Raw genomic sequence first — 15554 nt, forward strand, 5'->3', positions numbered from 1 at the left:
GTCGAGGCGTTCTCGTCGGGTTTGCTGCCTGCGAACGGGCCCCGCCGGGCGGTTGCGCCCCCTCAGGAGGGCTCTCGCCTGAGAGGCCGGGGCGGTCGGGCTGGCCCCTGCCTTGTCCGGGCGGGGGAGGGGGGGGGGCAGGCGGGTCGGCGCCGTTTGGGCGGCTGCGGCCGGTGCCGGAGGGCGGCCCGGGTGGCCGGTGGGCTGTGAGGCTTCGCGTTGGCGGGGGGCGAGAGCCGTTCTCGGGGTCGCTTACCGCGGCGGCTGCCGGCCTGGCCGTGTGCTGGCTTGATTCTGGGGGGGACATGGTGCTGTTGGCCTGAGGGCTTTTCCCCTTACTTCTTAATGTTTTTTTCTTTATGAGTAAGCCTGGGAGGTTTCTGTGAAATAATTTCGCTGTGAAATGATGATCTCGAACCATTCCGTTTGCTCTCTACTTCTAGATGACTTTTTGTGAACTGGTGGTGTTGAAGAAACTGAATGAATGGAACAGTTAGGGCATTTCATGCTCTCTGCTTGCCACAAGACACAGATGACACCGTGTCTCTGAAGGGACCTGCAGTCATTGGAGCTGTGTGTCCTGAGGGACTCTGAGGACCTCTGAAGGTAAAAAAGTGTTTGGTAGCATTCTTTCCTAACCCTGCATTGCCCTGAGTATTAAAAGGAGGATCCTGTTCGGTAGTGTTTCCAGCCCTCTCCCCACATTTACACTTTCTTTTAGGCCTTCTGCCTATTCTGCTTTCCCACAGAGCAGTCAGATTGCAAGCATGTTTTCTGACAAAATGCTAGCAAAACCCAGCCTTCCTCTTTTGTGATGTCAGGTAAAAGGAGTTTCTTAAATGTGGTGGCCCGCTGTTGGCTGAAGGGACTGATTGCTGTAACACGATAAAAATATGCATGTTTTTGTATTCCCTTCTGCAATGGTGTAGTAACTTCTTAAAATGCTTATCCATTCTTCAGTTGGCTTTTTGCTAGAATACTTGCTTTTGTGTTGTCATTTGGGTTTTTTTTTTTCTTTTTCAGCTCTACTGACTTGCCTTTTTTTTTTCCCTCCCCTTCTATGAAGTGCATGCATCTAGTCATTCCCTTGAATGTTGCTGCTGGTTTGGCCTTTGCCTTCTCTTTATGAGCTGGTGCTTTGAAATTTTTATGTGTCTCACTTCTTTAAATATGAGTGTAATTACAATATCCTGTGAAGCACTTCTGCTTGAGTGCCTGTTTACTACTGCCTTGTGTTGTCTTATATTCATTGCATAGTTTAGTTTCAGCCATAACTTGTTTGAAATAGCTTGTGCTGGTAGAGTAAAATGTGCTGGCAGTGCCATATGAACAAACCTTCTGTAAAAACAGTGAAGGTTCTTGCTGACAGCCTATAAAGACAAAGTATTTCTGCTTGTTATAAATCTCTGTGTCTTTATAATTAATGTTATCTTCGGTAGTTGTAATGTTATTTTTTGGCAAGTAAGTTTATTCTAAGGCACCTCCTACATATTGTTCTGCATAGAACCTTTTGCAAAGTGTGGCATAATCTCATAGACATGCAGTGTCTTTTTTTCATGGTCTTCTCTGGTAACTATTTCTTACTGACTATGCTTACTACTCCCATTGAGCTCTGCCTGGGACTGGAAAGAGGGTTCTCTCTTTAACAGAGCAAAGGACGCCTCATTTAAGTGGGGGCGTTTCTATTGTAAACGAAGATGCATTGAATATACACAGTGAGTGGGCAGAGTAGTCAAGTCTACTGCACTATGGCAGGAAGAACTTCTAGTTCAAAATTTGCCTAAAGCGTTGTGGAGTTCTTCATCTTTTCTGTAAGCAGTTGAAGTGTTAGAAGCATTGAGGGGACCTTTATTATAAGGAATTGGGGGTGCACTCTTGCCTTGGCACTGTCTTGTCCGTACTGAAAATGCATGTGTGTTCTTCCTGGCACAAATGCCACACAAAGCCACCAGCTAGATTTTGGGGACTGTAGCCACCTCAGCTGCTTTCCACCTGGAGCTGTGCATTACAAGGATTGAACATCAGTAGATAGCCGTGTCCCTTTTACCAAATGAGTAGTGAACACTGGATGGTGCTTTAATTTACTGTTTGATGTTTAACCCTTCATTTTGCTTGTGAACGGCTGTTGGTTGCCAGCTGGCATCAAGTCTGCCAAGTCCACTGTATGATGCCAACACACAGAAGGCTGCCCAGAAGTGTGTGGTTGAGTTTTAATGATGCTCTGATAGGGATGTTTCCAGCACCAGTGTTCTGCACCTGGCAGCAGGGATGTTGTATCTGAAATTGAATTTTTTTTGAGCCAGTCCTCTTCTTTCTGTATGTTAGGTACAAAGTTGATAGGACTTTGTTATTGTAAATATTTATATTAAAAGGCAGTGGCAACAAACCAATGGCCCAATAATGTCCTGCTTATGTTCTTTTTCACCAGACACTACTCTGAGGCTGGAGCTTGTAGGTTCTTGTGATTCATCCTTCCAGAGAGAGCCCTTTCTAAAGAGAGGAGTCTGTTGCAGAGGGTTCCTCTTGCAGTGAGTGTGACTGCAATATAGTGGAAAATCCAGACCAGCCTGCTTGCCAGCCTGTTCTGCTGCTTGCCCTGAGAGGGAGTTCCTAGAGGATCTGCTCAGCTCTGAGCTCAGCTGGGCAGGAGCTGGACAACACAGCTTTGGCCCTGGAGACATCACTTGCCCTGTTTGCTTTGTGAGAAGTTTGTGAAGGGGAGGGGATCCCTCAGTAATCTCAGTGGGGATGAATAGTGAGGTCAGATATTTACAGCAGCTTGCTCTCTCTCTATTCTGCTCATCCAATGTCCTGTGTACCTTGAGCTAGATGTTATGATATTGAAGGAGAATGGAAGTACATAACCAAGAATTAAATGCTGCACAGAGAATTTACTTTAAAGTCTGGACTTGATTCTATGTCTTCTAGGTAAAGAAGCCCAGGTACGATGTTTTCTCCCTCTCAATATTTGTCCTAGCTTATAAAAGTTCACAGCTTGTGGATTATTATTTAAGCACAGTTGTGGTGTGCAAACTTTGCAGTATTTTAAATGGGTGCTGCTTGTCAGTTCACCAAAAATCAGTTCTGTTCTTGCTCGCTGCTAAGGATGCGGTTCAAGAACAGATATTACAAGAGTGTGCCTCATTTAATATGAAAATTAAGCATAGGGAATGATATGGGTACACATCATTTCTCCTCCCCAACCCTGTTAGCCAGTTTCAGCCAAATAGAGGAGCAGATGGGAGGAAAAAGAAATAAGAATGGCATTGTTAGCAGCAAATAATCAGTGCCTTTGAAACTCCCTGCTTTAATTTGCACCTTGTTTCATAGTTCAGAATTTCTTACTGGCAGGTCTGACTTGAGTACTCATGTTTTCCCTTGTGAATGTTGTGTTTTAAGGCATTTGCTGTTTCCAGTTGTGGTTCATTCAGTTGCAAAGAAACTAGGCCAAAATATTTTGATCAAAGTGTGTGGGAGAAGGGAGGTAGAAAAAGCAGTAGACAGGAGCTGATTGGATAGTAGCTCGTGTCACCAGACTAGCTCTAGCTGCTGAGTTAACTTCAATTGATTTTTTTTTTTTTTTTGGCAAGTGCATCAGGCCTGATTCATCATAATCCATGAACTTAATCAAGCACAGAAAACACATGAGAACAACAGGCATCTGAGAGTCCTCTGACGTATTGCATTATCTCCAAAACATTCCATGTATTAGCGATCAATTACTCATTAAAGTCACAGTATTGTCATAAGCGTAAGCATGTGTGGTATCTGTGTTTTCCCATGCCTCCTTTGACCCTGAATTTATGCCGTTTGTGAGCACGACCCTGCAAAGGAGGGCATAAATGTCCCCTAATACAGGGAGCCAGAGCAAAGTCCTCATGCCAGTTCATGAGGCCTTTCAGTTTTGGAAGCTCTTGTCATCTTGTTCCTGTGGAACAGGGCACCCCCTCGCATTGATTTAGTTCTTCAGAAATACCACTGTATGTATTGTGGCATTATTGCAGCATTTATCATAATTGCCAAATTTGTCTTTCGGTTGCTTCCTTCATGTTCTGTCTCTAGCACCTAGATACATTCCTCTGCTTCCCTAAGGCATTCCGGCACCTTGGCATCGCTGCCCTTTGTGAACAGTCTGAAAGAGCTTTTTTGGCATGCTTGTGGTTCTTATCTTTGCTGTAAACACAAGCTGTGAAAGCCGTATGGGATGGCAGGCTAAAAATAACTTCTACCCTTGGTAATCTCTTAAGGAAAGATAAGTCTTCTGCCTGGGCGCTGTGGATGGATTCTCTGCGGTTCCCTACAATCAGGATCACAAATGGCAGTGAGCTGTGACATCTGCTTTGGGGACAGAGTTGCTGTTGCTCTGTCAGTTGCTCTCTCAGAGAGCAGCTAGTGCAGCGTGGCTGGGAGAAGGGTGATATCTGTGCCTTGAACTCGCAGATCCAGGGGATGCTGACTAGTGCTGTAGACTTGCTCAGTGTTCCTTTGATTCCAGCATGTTGGAAAAGGAAGACGTGTATCCTGAGGGGACATTGCATAATAGCAATGATGTCACGAGTTTGACACTGCTAGAATAACTTTGTGTTTGCTGTCATAGGAGTTACTCACGTGGCCCTCTCTTTCCTTACAGCAGCCAAGGGTGCAATGATGGATAACCGTTTTGCTACAGCACTAGTAATTGCTTGTGTTCTCAGCCTCATCTCCACCATCTATATGGCAGCTTCCATTGGCACCGACTTTTGGTACGAATACCACACCCTGTCCCCAGCTGAGAATGTTAGTGAAGCTGGTAGGAGCATCTTGGAGGAATTTGTCAGTGAAGAGGCGGATGAGAAGACCTACACAGATGCACTCTTCCGGTGCAATGGCACGGTTGGATTGTGGCGGAGGTGCATCACTGTACCCAAAAACTCTCACTGGTACAGCCCACCAGGTATCTCCAGAGCAATTAACACTTCTCTAGCTTGCCTGAGGTGGTATGTGTTAACTTCCTCAGAACATATTCATGCCACTTTGTTCCTCCAGAAGGCTTATTTCTAGCTTATGTACTTTTTTTAATAAAGACAGTAAAGTGTTGAAGAAGCAAAAGGCAAAATGGTCTGTGGCTGTCAGTGCTACAGAATCTGGATTTGACATGATACTCGATCTAAATTTAGTCTGGTATAACTTGATTTTCTTTTGCATCTGCTGTCCAACAGGGGATACAGTTGTAGTTGCTCTGCCAGTCTCTGTCTTTTTAGGAGAGGTCCTGGGATCCAGCAATGGAATAAAGATACTGCTTTATCAAGGGGGCACTTGCTCCTTTCAGCTAGTCAGTCATTTTGCTCGCACGTCACAGATGTCCCACTGTTGCATCAGCACGTTTTGGATTCCTTGTACCGTTGTGCTGGATATAGAATGAAATATTTGTGTTCTTTTTCACAATGGTTGGGGGCTAAAAAAGTGTGATGAGCAATTATTTTAAATACCTCAAAGTAGATTTTGGACACTTACTGTGTGTGTGAAGTACATTAATTTTGAATCCTCTCAAAAAAAAGTGTACTTTCAAACACTTTGGGGAGAAAAAACATTACATGAAATACTTTTGTTTGCGTTCCCCCCCCCAGCCTCACCCATTGAAAATACTTATTTTGGAAGACACTTAAACTAGCTCTGCTCAATAGCATTCTCAAAGCAAAATCTAACTGAAGCATAAAAGGGGAGAAATTTAGTGTAAAGAAGCAAGTATTTTCTGTTCTTTAAATAGTCCTTTCTATCTCATTTCTTAATTAAGTGTTTAGTACGATACTACATTCTGCACATGGAGATAAGCACAGCTTAGTTAAGGGAGTACAAGAATATGTAACAACATAGTTGAGCATCATATGCCGCATTTCTTTCCCAGTCTGTCAAGCATGGCATAGTTCTCTGTGGATAACCCGGGTAAGCTTGAAGATTTTGCATGTGTGTATGCTGTGCCTCACTGTAATAACTATGTTATGCTAACTACATTATGATAAGGCATCCTACAGATCTGTCCTGAGAGGTAGTTTTTTCTCTCAAATGGAACTCTGAGGAGCTTCCCAGCTCAAATGGTTGGGAAAGGAGGAATTGAACAGCGGAATGGGGGAGACACCTAATGGTAATTTTTTCTTTTTTTCTTTTTTCTCCCCCCCCAGAAACCGATATGACTACAAACTGCATCAGTTTTTCCCTCTCTGATCAGTTTATGGAAAAGTACATAGAGCCTGGAAATCACAACAGTGGCACGGATTTGAATCGGACTTGTAAGTGTCTTTCACTTCTGGCAGGTAGACAAGTAGGATAAAAAGAAAAAAAGACTGTTTCTCAAATACAGTCACTAGTGAGGAAAGCATCAGTATCTTGCTTTGCATTTACTATTTTTTTTCTAGTAGCACAGGCAGTAGGCCAAAGTTAAAAGGAAAACTTAGATGTGTTAGCAAAGTGTTTTGCCCATGAATGCAGTACAAGAATTATGGAGTTAACAAATTAAGTTCTTCCTTCTTCAGTAGAGCCTTTGGTCCTTTTTAGCTATGAGTGTAGAATGTCTGATGAAGCAGAAGCAGCATGGTTAGAAGGGAATGTAAGATGATGGGAGAAGATCAGTTTCTAGCACATCTTCAGTAAACTTGTCCTGTGTGTTTCTTTCGCGTGCAGATCTCTGGCGATTGCAGTTTCTCCTACCCTTTGTCAGCCTTGGCCTCATGTGTTTTGGGGCTCTGATTGGGCTCTGTGCTTGTGCCTGTCGCAGCCTTTACCCGGCCATTGCCACTGGAGTCCTCCATTTCCTAGCAGGTGGGTCTCGTGCCGTACACCACTTACCCTCCCTTCTCCAGAAGCTCATAGTGACAGCCAGAGGACTTCAACGATGAGCTCATTGTGCTTTGCTGCTTCCTTCCCCAGGACTTTGTACACTGGGCCTCGTTGGCTGCTATGTAGCTGGGATTGAGCTGCTCCATAAGAAGCTGCCCCTGCCTGATGATGTGAGGGGTGAATTTGGCTGGTCCTTCTGCCTAGCCTGTGTCTCGGCACCTTTGCAGTTTATGGCAGCTGCTCTTTTCATCTGGGCAGCTCGCACCAACAGAAAGGAATTCACCCTCTTGAAAGCATACCGTGTAGCATAAGTGCTGCTACCGAAGTATTGGGTTTCCATGTTATAGCCTCTTCTCCCCCCAGACCTTACTACTTTTTTCTTTTAGTCAGAATTTTACCTTGTACTGCATGCTTCTTGCCAGTTGAGACAATTTAGCCTGCAGGCCCTGAAGACAAAGACCTCTGGGCTAAATGACAGAAGTCTGCAGAACTTGAACAGGTTTTTTAATTGCTTTTTTTAAGATTTTTTTTTTTAAGCTTCATTTGGTTGTTGACTATCCCCTTGGTTAGGTGTACGTGCCCCTTCCTAATTTTATTAACCTGTCAGCCTGGAGGAAATAGGAGTGGTGTTGTGAGGTGGAAGAGAGATGGGAAAAGAAAAGATGCAGGTAGACAAGAATGGGAACCTCAGTGCACAAATAATAAATAATCTGGAGCTGTCTGCTGTGTGACCCAAGCAGGCAGTACCTACAGAGAGCACCCAGGAGACATGGGGGAACTCGGAAACCTCTGTTATGGAAATAATGTAGCTAAATCAGTCCTGTAGCTTAGCTTTGGGTCTCTTATTCTCGCTGGTTTGCTATTTTTTGTGGCTTCTGCCAAAACTGATGCAGGCAGAGCAGCTGGCTGTGGGAGTGCCTGCACAGCACACCATCCAAAAGTACGCGCTTGCTTTTGCCAGGGAGCGGCATAAGTTGGCCCATGTGGAGCTTTGTGCTGCTCTAGCTACACTGCTTCCAGTACCCAGGCTAATTTGGTATCTGCACTACATGTGATTGTGCACTCTAATCTTAACTTGTGGTGCTTTTGTTTGCTGTGAAATAAGGCTTTCCTCTCTCTTGTGTTGAAAACGACCCCTCACAAGTTTTTTGTTTTTAATTTGGTTTAGTGTATGTGTGTACATATATAAACTTAATTTTTTTAAAGGTCACCTATTTATCCTATATAGCACCACAGGGTTTTTTTAAAAGGTGCTGCTCTTTCCCCATCTTGCCCCAAACCTATTGTTTAAATGAAATAATAAATAAAAAAAAGCTCAGAAATTTTCACCATTGCATGAATCTGATGGGAGGATGAGGGAGTGGTCTGAAGTGAATTTTACTTGGGGAAAGAAAAGCCAATCTCTAGATCGTTCTTTGTTTTCAGGGAAATGTCACCAGAAACAAGTATGTTAAGTTGGTTTGTTTTTTTTTTAATTAAATTCTTGGGCTCCTGCTAACTTTAAATTTTCTCCTGCTCATCATTGGGGGGCACAACACCCCTTAATTTCTGATTAGTTCACGACTTCTACACGCACTTCTTCTAAATCACTGCAACTCTAGCCAGACTGGGTGCCATGACTTATCTAGAAAACAACAATCCAAGACTAAACTGTTTAATTCTGAGGCCTTAACTCCCCTCATTTCCTTACTCAATGTTTAATATAAGAAGTATGTCTTAGAATGTCACAAAATGAATAAGTCTGATGCTAAGGATTCTGTGAGATACTGTTGATGAGAATGACACAGAAATAGGCATTTTTATCTCATGGCTGTTTTTTTATTTTGTTTTGTGCTTTTTTTTTTTTCAGTAGGTGCTTTTACCCAGTAGAAGTGTTTACTGGGTCAGCAAATAGCCCTAGTCACGAGTTCCCTGAAGATCAGGGATATCTGCTAGTATCATTTCTTTATTTTTTTAATCGTGTGTGATAGGGATCAACCTATTTCTCCTTTTATTATCATCATTGGGATCTTTACAAAATGAAACAAGGATGATGATGAAAACCAGGATCACTGAAAAAGCAGTGGTGGGCTGTTCAAGATAATCCTCTTCCTCCTGCTGTTGAGTAATTTTTCACCTTTCCTCCTCAAACAGCTGCTTTCTCTCTGTACAATGTCTAGGCCAATTCTAACCCCGTGAGAGGGGATGTGGTACTTTTGCGCAGTATCTGAGAGTAAATGAAAATCCGTGCTGCTGATATGTACTGATATGGTGCTCTTCAGTCATTAGTTATCTCTGACTTAGGTAGATAAGGCCTAACGGCTCAGCTTTTCTTGTTCCTCATTTGTCAGAAATAATAGGGCATGCAGGCCTCAGCTTGGGTCAAAAGGACTGGAAGGTGCTACTCTGCACTTTGAGAGGAAACAGTGCTGGTTATTTTGTCTACTACAGTTTGGGGTTTTTTTCCTCTTTTTTCAGGAGCTGACAGAATAGTCATATCGTGTGATTTTAATCTGAGCAATGGGAAGGCTGTGCGCTTGCTCTCTCCTCTTGTATGAGACACCTATTTTCCTGAAGTGTAAATCTCAGTTTTCAAATGTTAACATGCTTGCTCCAAAAGAAGGATTGTTAATGGAGAGAAAAGTGAATGTTAGACGTGCTGTCAGTCCTTTCTTGATCATTTTAAGTATCAGCAAAACCAAGATTGCCTTCTTTTGTCTGTCTTGGATAAATGCTGGTGGTTTTCTCTGCCCTGAAATGAAAACAGGCTTTAATTGATCCTTGATTTGGACCATTTAACTAAAATGAGGGTCACCTTTCAGGGTTGCCTTTTTTTTTTTATTCACTCTTGTGTAAAGATTTCTTAATCAGAATGGATTTCAGCGAGAGGCAGATTTCATACAGAAGGAGGGCTAGCCCTCTCTGTTGTCTGGAGTGATGGATCTGCATGTAACTATCTTGCTTTGTAACTGTGTGCTTTGTTCAAGGTGTAAAGGGAGCAAGACTCATTCTTGGGCTGCTGGCTTGGGTCCACTAAATGGCGTTGGAGGACAGCAAAACAGAGTAGACACTGAGGATGAAGTAGTTCTACAAAAGAAAGATGATTAAGTGTGCTAACAGATAATGAGACAGATCTTAACGCCGAGTCTGTGGTACAGGCCCTTCACGCTAGGAGATCCTCATGCTGCATTCGGAGGCTGGCTGCATTCAAGGGAAACTTGAGGCCTGTATATGTTTGTGGTCACATACATATATGCAAATGCAGACACCCTTGCTCAAAAAAGTGGTGAGTGCTCCAACTCTGGAAGAAAGTGGTGAGGTCACAGGCTGATTTGTGTTCCTCAGTATTTTGTGGTCTGACCATGGGAGGTGTTTACTGATACTGGTTCAGTGTTGGAGATAGGGATGAGGCAGATAGACACAGTGAGATCAAAGTAGATCTAAAAAAGGGATGTCCTTATCTGTCTGTGTGGACAGGGGAGATGGCACACATCTCTTAACACTGTTGTATGGGCCAGTGAAGAGAAGGCATATCAAAGGAAAAGTGACTTTTTCCCTGTCCTCTCCCCCTGCTTTACACAGGTCTGAGAAGGGGCTTGTCAATGAAGATGCGAAGAGGGTTTTTATTATTGTGGCTGTAAAGGCAGCTCCCACTGGTATTAGAGGAGAGATCACTGAAAACAGGAGAATAGTCAATCTCATTTCTTTACTTCAATAAAAAAAGCAATATAGAGCAGACACAAAAAATTGCTTTGTTGTGTAAAGGGGACAGTTAGCCACTTACAAATGGAATAATATGTTGTGGGTGCAAGTGATAAAGTCTCGGATGACCCAAGAGGCCCTTCTAATCTGTTGTCATGCCAGAAACTACGTGTGGTGGTCATTTTCCTTCTGGATTGTGTGCTGGCCAGGTGGTCCTTTCCTCATGAAAGGAAGGTATGTTGCAGTCTTTTTGCTATGGTGATAATTGAATGCTTCCTCTCCCCTAATCTAAAGTGCTCTGAAGTGCATTTTGAGAAAGGCATTTGGGGTTTGGTTTTTGGGTTTGTTTTTTTTCTGTTCTTTGTCACTATGGTTGACACCAAGTTATGTACCAGCTCGCAGTCTCTCTTGCAGTGCTGTCTTAGTTCTGTGATGCAAGGCAATGACTTCTGAACAGCTCTTTCCTGCTCAATAGCACTGTGTGTACTCAGCCAGCACCTGCTATTCAAAGAGAAACTCTGAAATGTCAGCAGCTTGTCATCGTTATATCTTGTGCTGATTGTCCACCTCTATCTCTGTGCATTTCCTGCTTGAGTAGATTGTGAGGAAAGGATCAAAAGTTTGCATGTTTACTACTAACTCTTCTGTTGCTGTAGAGTGTTATTCTTGCCCTGTATTTTTAAACTACAACTTTCAAAACTACAGAGTGGAAAGTGAAGCCTTTGTTCAAGTTAAGGTTCAGATATAGGACAGTGGAAGAATAGATACTCTGTAACTGAAAGATGGTATAGGTATCTGGATAGGGCAATAACAGCCATATGCAAAATTACACTTAACAAGTACCTGTCTGCCTACTGATACATGCCAAACCTTTATACAAACCGATAACCACTGAAAAAATCTGACAGCGATAATGTATTCCACTCCCCTCTCTCCTTCTCCCTTCTAAAATTACCACTTTTAAAAATAACCCTAGGGACAATGTTTTATTTATTGATCAGGTTAGAGCAATGAGTGTCAGATGTCTCTACGCTCCATGCTTTCTGTGTACAGACAAGGTTGACGGTAAGTGATTTTTGCAGAGGATCCAAGCATCTCTCTAGCCTTGGGTTTTCCAAGGTGAAGATTGAAAATTTACAAGAAAACCAGAACTTTCTGTTTAATGTAAATTAATGATTATTTAATCAGAACCCTCCTAAAAGAAGAGTGGGGGTTTTTTAATAGTCGTCTTTCTTTTTCCAGCTTTCTCAAGTCTTTCATCTGCCTCTCTTATAGTGTCTCTTACCTTAAATGGTTTTAGAATATTATCTTTTTTAGATTGATGTTTGCAAAGAAATTAATCTACTGTTGTTATTTTGTATCACTATCTCAGAAGAGGAAAGCCTTACACATGTAACTTTTTAATGGACTTACCCATTACATCTGTAACTTGGGTTAGTTCTCAATATCAGACGTGTATATTTTTTTTAAATTTGGAGTGCCTATTAAAAGTAAGGTTCATCCAAACGTCCTTAATAGCCTTTCAAAAAAGTAAATAATGAGGAAGTGTTTCCAGAGCACTTCATTAGCAAGGACTCCTTCTATCCCATGTTATGAACTACCGTGTGCCTGCACCTTTACAATCAGTCCGTTTCCCTTTCAGCTTCCCCAGCTGAATGCACGCAAGTATATTTTGCCATGCATTAACTTGATTGAGCCGTAGTTGAGGACCATTCGTCATTGTAACTTCACCTTTTATCATCCTCATGATAAAAGGGTTACACTAAAATGCCCCTGTTGTCAGAAGGATGGAGAAGCCCTTGTGAAGAAGCAGCATGTGGTCTCTTTGTGGAAGAACCGTCCTCTGTTAGCTGTCTGCCTGGAGGAACCAAGGCAGACCCTTCCCGGTGGAGGGAGTGCAGCTCTTTGACAGTGTCCCATCATGTTCCCATACATGTAAGCTCAGCGGTGGAGACTTGTGTTAGCTGTAAGTGTTAGTATGAGGTGTCCTTTGCACTGTTAGGTGAGTGTGATTAGAGCCTTCCCCAGCAGTGTCCAACCATGATGTGCCATGAGTATGCTCTTGGGCTAAGCTACTGAAACAGTACTGCACTGAATTAGGGGTTTTCTTCTTCCTCTGAGGCCAAGTACAGCTTGTCCCTTTAGCTAATTTAATTCTTCTGGAGATTTCTCTTCTGAGTCTGGTAGCTGACACTGTTGGCTAAGTGATCATTGCAATACCTTTTTACATTAAATGGTTTCTATGTAAATTCACTAAGAAACCCTCATTATCAGAGAATTTGCCTGTGACAAATACATGTAAAGGGCATCAAAGCTGACCATCTGATATGTTCACACTGATGTTGATTTAATTGTTGATTGAATCCACCAGTTAATCACCAAACTGATGTGTGTTTTGGAGTGCTGGCTGGGTGAGACCAGGAGTGTGCTGGAGTGGCAGTGCTAATTTTCTGTGATGCCTCAGCTCTGCCAGAGCCTTGCTGCCTACCAGTGATACTGATAGCAGGCGTGGGAGAACTGGTTCCACAGCCTCTCCAAATCCTTCCTAGGTCTCAGCCTTGCACTGGACTGTGCTCCCTTACCACTTCTCATTCTCTAGTTTAAACAAACTACTTGTGTGGGTGATTGTGATCCCAGTGACTTCACTCAAGTAATTTCCCCAACCCTCATTAAATTGCTTTGATTGAGAAGGGTGGGGTTTGTCCTCACCAGAAATAAGCTCTGCTTTCCAAGTGCTTTCTGGGGCTGCTGCAGTAGTTTCTTTTGCAAACAAATCCTTTTTGTCTTGCACTCAAGTGACATACTTAACTAGCTAGTTTTGGTTTGCATTTTGATGTTTACTTCCACACAGCAGCAGTGGTATAAAACCATAGCATCTGCTCAGTGCTAGAACTGCTTGGGTTCACTAAAGGTCTTCGAGTTCTGGAAAGTGACACAAATGATGAGGACATCCCGAATGGCATCAGTAGCAGGATGCTGCTGGAGGAGTCGCCCCTGCCTACAGAGTGCTGAACTGGGAGGTTAGGCAGGAGGGCTGCCGTGGGAAATGAGCAGTCCCTGAGAGTGGGTGGCAGGTTCTGGAGCAGCTTCACCATTCTGCTCGAGCCACTGCAGACCTGCCCAGGAACAGCACTCGGACAACTGTGCCAACTGTGCGAGGGACAGCGTGGGCAATACTCTGTGATGTAGCAGCCCGGGCTGTCCTCTCTGGGGAGCACAGCGAGGTGTGTAGCGTTATGGGGAGAGGAAGCCAAACCTGTTCTAAAGCAGACAGGTGTGTTTTATCTCCAGCCACCTTTGTGAGCGGCAGGAGTGTCATCATCCAAGCGATAGACTTGTTCTTCCCCCTCTGTGTCTCCTTGCTTCCTTCTCCCAGCTCCTATACTGATTCTCCCTCCTCCATTCTCTCTCTTTTTCGTAGCCTCTTTTACCACAATAAATAAGTTAGCTACTTACTTCAGAGGCACACTGGGCCATACTCAGAGGACCTTAAGTCTGTCCGCATCCCTGTTACACACCCAGTTGGGTGCGTCTGGAAGCCTAAAGCCAGCTAACTGGAAATGCAAGGCACGTGAACATTTGTTAGGGCATGCAGCTATAGCCACGAATGCCTTTAAAGCACTGGCACCCATTTTAATGTGGCCTGGATGCTGTTGGCTCTGCTCTGCCAGATGCTCAGCTTATGTTTTAAATTCTCTGCATCCAGTATTTACAGAATGAGAAATAAGACCTTAGTTTGCAGTAAAAGGTTTACATAGTATGGTCTGGGCTAAAGGAGCTCTTGTTCCTGCCAGCTGTCTGCTTCTGTTACACTCCCTACCCTGGGTCATCTTCACCCCAGGAGATGCCAGTAGGGAGCTGATAGCTTCTTGATATTTGGGCATTGTTCGTGTTCAACAAGCTGGCAATGAAACAGGGATCAACTGATGGAGCAGTAAAGAAAACCCACGTGGTGCCAGCATACACAATGCAAGTATTCTGGTCTATAGGTAAAGACAGTTTGTGGGGAATTTTTTTCACTGTTTGTCAGAGGCTGTATCATATATTCAGCTTAGGCTTTTCCTTTATTGCTAGTATTTTTAGATTAACTGCTAGAATTTCTAGAAATTATGGGAGTCACCTTTTTCTTCTTACTGAAAAGGAAGATTTTCAACAAAGATGTCACTGATTTCAAGCTCTGTGACCCAACAGAAAATCCTGTGGGTTATTTGAAGCAGTGAGAATAAGTGGGACAAAGAAAGTCACCGACAATGAAGATTCAGGAAGATGAGTTTCAGAAAAAGGTAACGTTTTCTGTAGGTTTCCTATTCTGGGATGTAGTAACTTGAGATATGCATAAAAGATGCAGGAAATAATTACTGTTCTTCACTTGACCACGTTCAGCCTTAGCTGACGTTGTGTTGAAGTTGTAGATAGTTGGGCATATCCTGAGAGGAGTGAACAGCACCTCTAGAATGCTTAGAAACCATAACCTAGAAGATAGGGAGCAATGGAGCCATTATGTAGAAGGAAGGATTCTTTGGGTGGGGCAAGTAATGTTTTTTACAAAAGAAATTGATACAGACAATAGCTAGTAGTACTCCACATCCACTGGTGATAGGACAAGAGGTAACCAGCTTAGTTTGTAGTATAGGAGAACTAAGCTGATGGACAGGAAAAAAAATCTTGGTCTAGGCATGCTTGATCCTGAGCTAGATGATTATTTGTCCCTTCAGCCCTACACTTATATTCCTCATTCAAGCCATCTTCAGGAAAAAATTTCACCTGCCTAAGGGCTCATCTACTGAGTGTTACCAAGAGACACCATTTCTGAGGGACTTTCTTGGCTTATTCTGTGACAGAATTATTTAGGAAATACAAATACCAAAAAAGGTAATTGAACATGGACCCTCAAATGAGCATTGTGAAATTTGGTGAAGATCCAATTACTTATTTTACCTGAGACATTGGCTCAAGATGTGTTCTAAAAAGTCACTTCCATGGATTTCCCTAAATTTTTCATTTATTGTATGTTTGAGGTGTATTTAATTTGGGGCTTGTTTAATCTAGTTTCTCAGTGA

General features: G+C 43.1%; 1 protein-coding gene across 5 annotated transcripts; it reads left to right on the plus strand.

Moving 5' to 3' along the window:
• The first annotated feature begins 332 nt into the window (after positions 1-332).
• Positions 333-15096, plus strand: CLDND1 (claudin domain containing 1). 5 transcript variants are annotated; one of them, XR_774318.1, is made up of 6 exons: positions 497-606; positions 4631-4933; positions 6159-6266; positions 6658-6795; positions 6904-7312; positions 14686-15096. XR_774318.1 is itself a non-coding variant. In XM_010567420.1 (5 exons), the coding sequence occupies exons 2-5, from the start codon at positions 4645-4647 to the stop codon at positions 7122-7124; spliced, it is 756 nt and encodes a 251-aa protein (XP_010565722.1). In that variant the 5' UTR covers positions 333-606; positions 4639-4644; the 3' UTR covers positions 7125-8451. The 5 variants fall into 5 exon arrangements, 4 of the variants coding, with proteins under 4 accessions (XP_010565722.1, XP_010565721.1, XP_010565723.1 ...); XM_010567420.1 differs by lacking the exon at positions 14686-15096 and having other exon boundaries at positions 333-606; positions 4639-4933; positions 6904-8451; XM_010567419.1 differs by lacking the exon at positions 14686-15096 and having other exon boundaries at positions 6904-8451.
• Positions 15097-15554: the final 458 nt, after the last annotated feature.

The sequence above is a fragment of the Haliaeetus leucocephalus genome, unplaced genomic scaffold, assembly GCF_000737465.1.
Source record: "Haliaeetus leucocephalus isolate CR32 unplaced genomic scaffold, Haliaeetus_leucocephalus-4.0 Scaffold228, whole genome shotgun sequence".
Classification (NCBI taxonomy): Eukaryota; Metazoa; Chordata; class Aves; order Accipitriformes; family Accipitridae; genus Haliaeetus; species Haliaeetus leucocephalus.

What these genes read in the sequence shown, in the direction of transcription:
- CLDND1 (XM_010567420.1), top strand. Translation starts at nt 4,645, where the DNA reads ATGATGGATAACCGTTTTGCTACAGCACTAGTAATTGCTTGTGTTCTC. An exon ending in TCACTGGTACAGCCCACCAG is followed by an intron (nt 4,934 to 6,158) that starts GTATCTCCAGAG and finishes CTCCCCCCCCAG; the next exon opens with AAACCGATATGACTACAAAC. An exon ending in AGTCCTCCATTTCCTAGCAG is followed by an intron (nt 6,796 to 6,903) that starts GTGGGTCTCGTG and finishes TTCCTTCCCCAG; the next exon opens with GACTTTGTACACTGGGCCTC.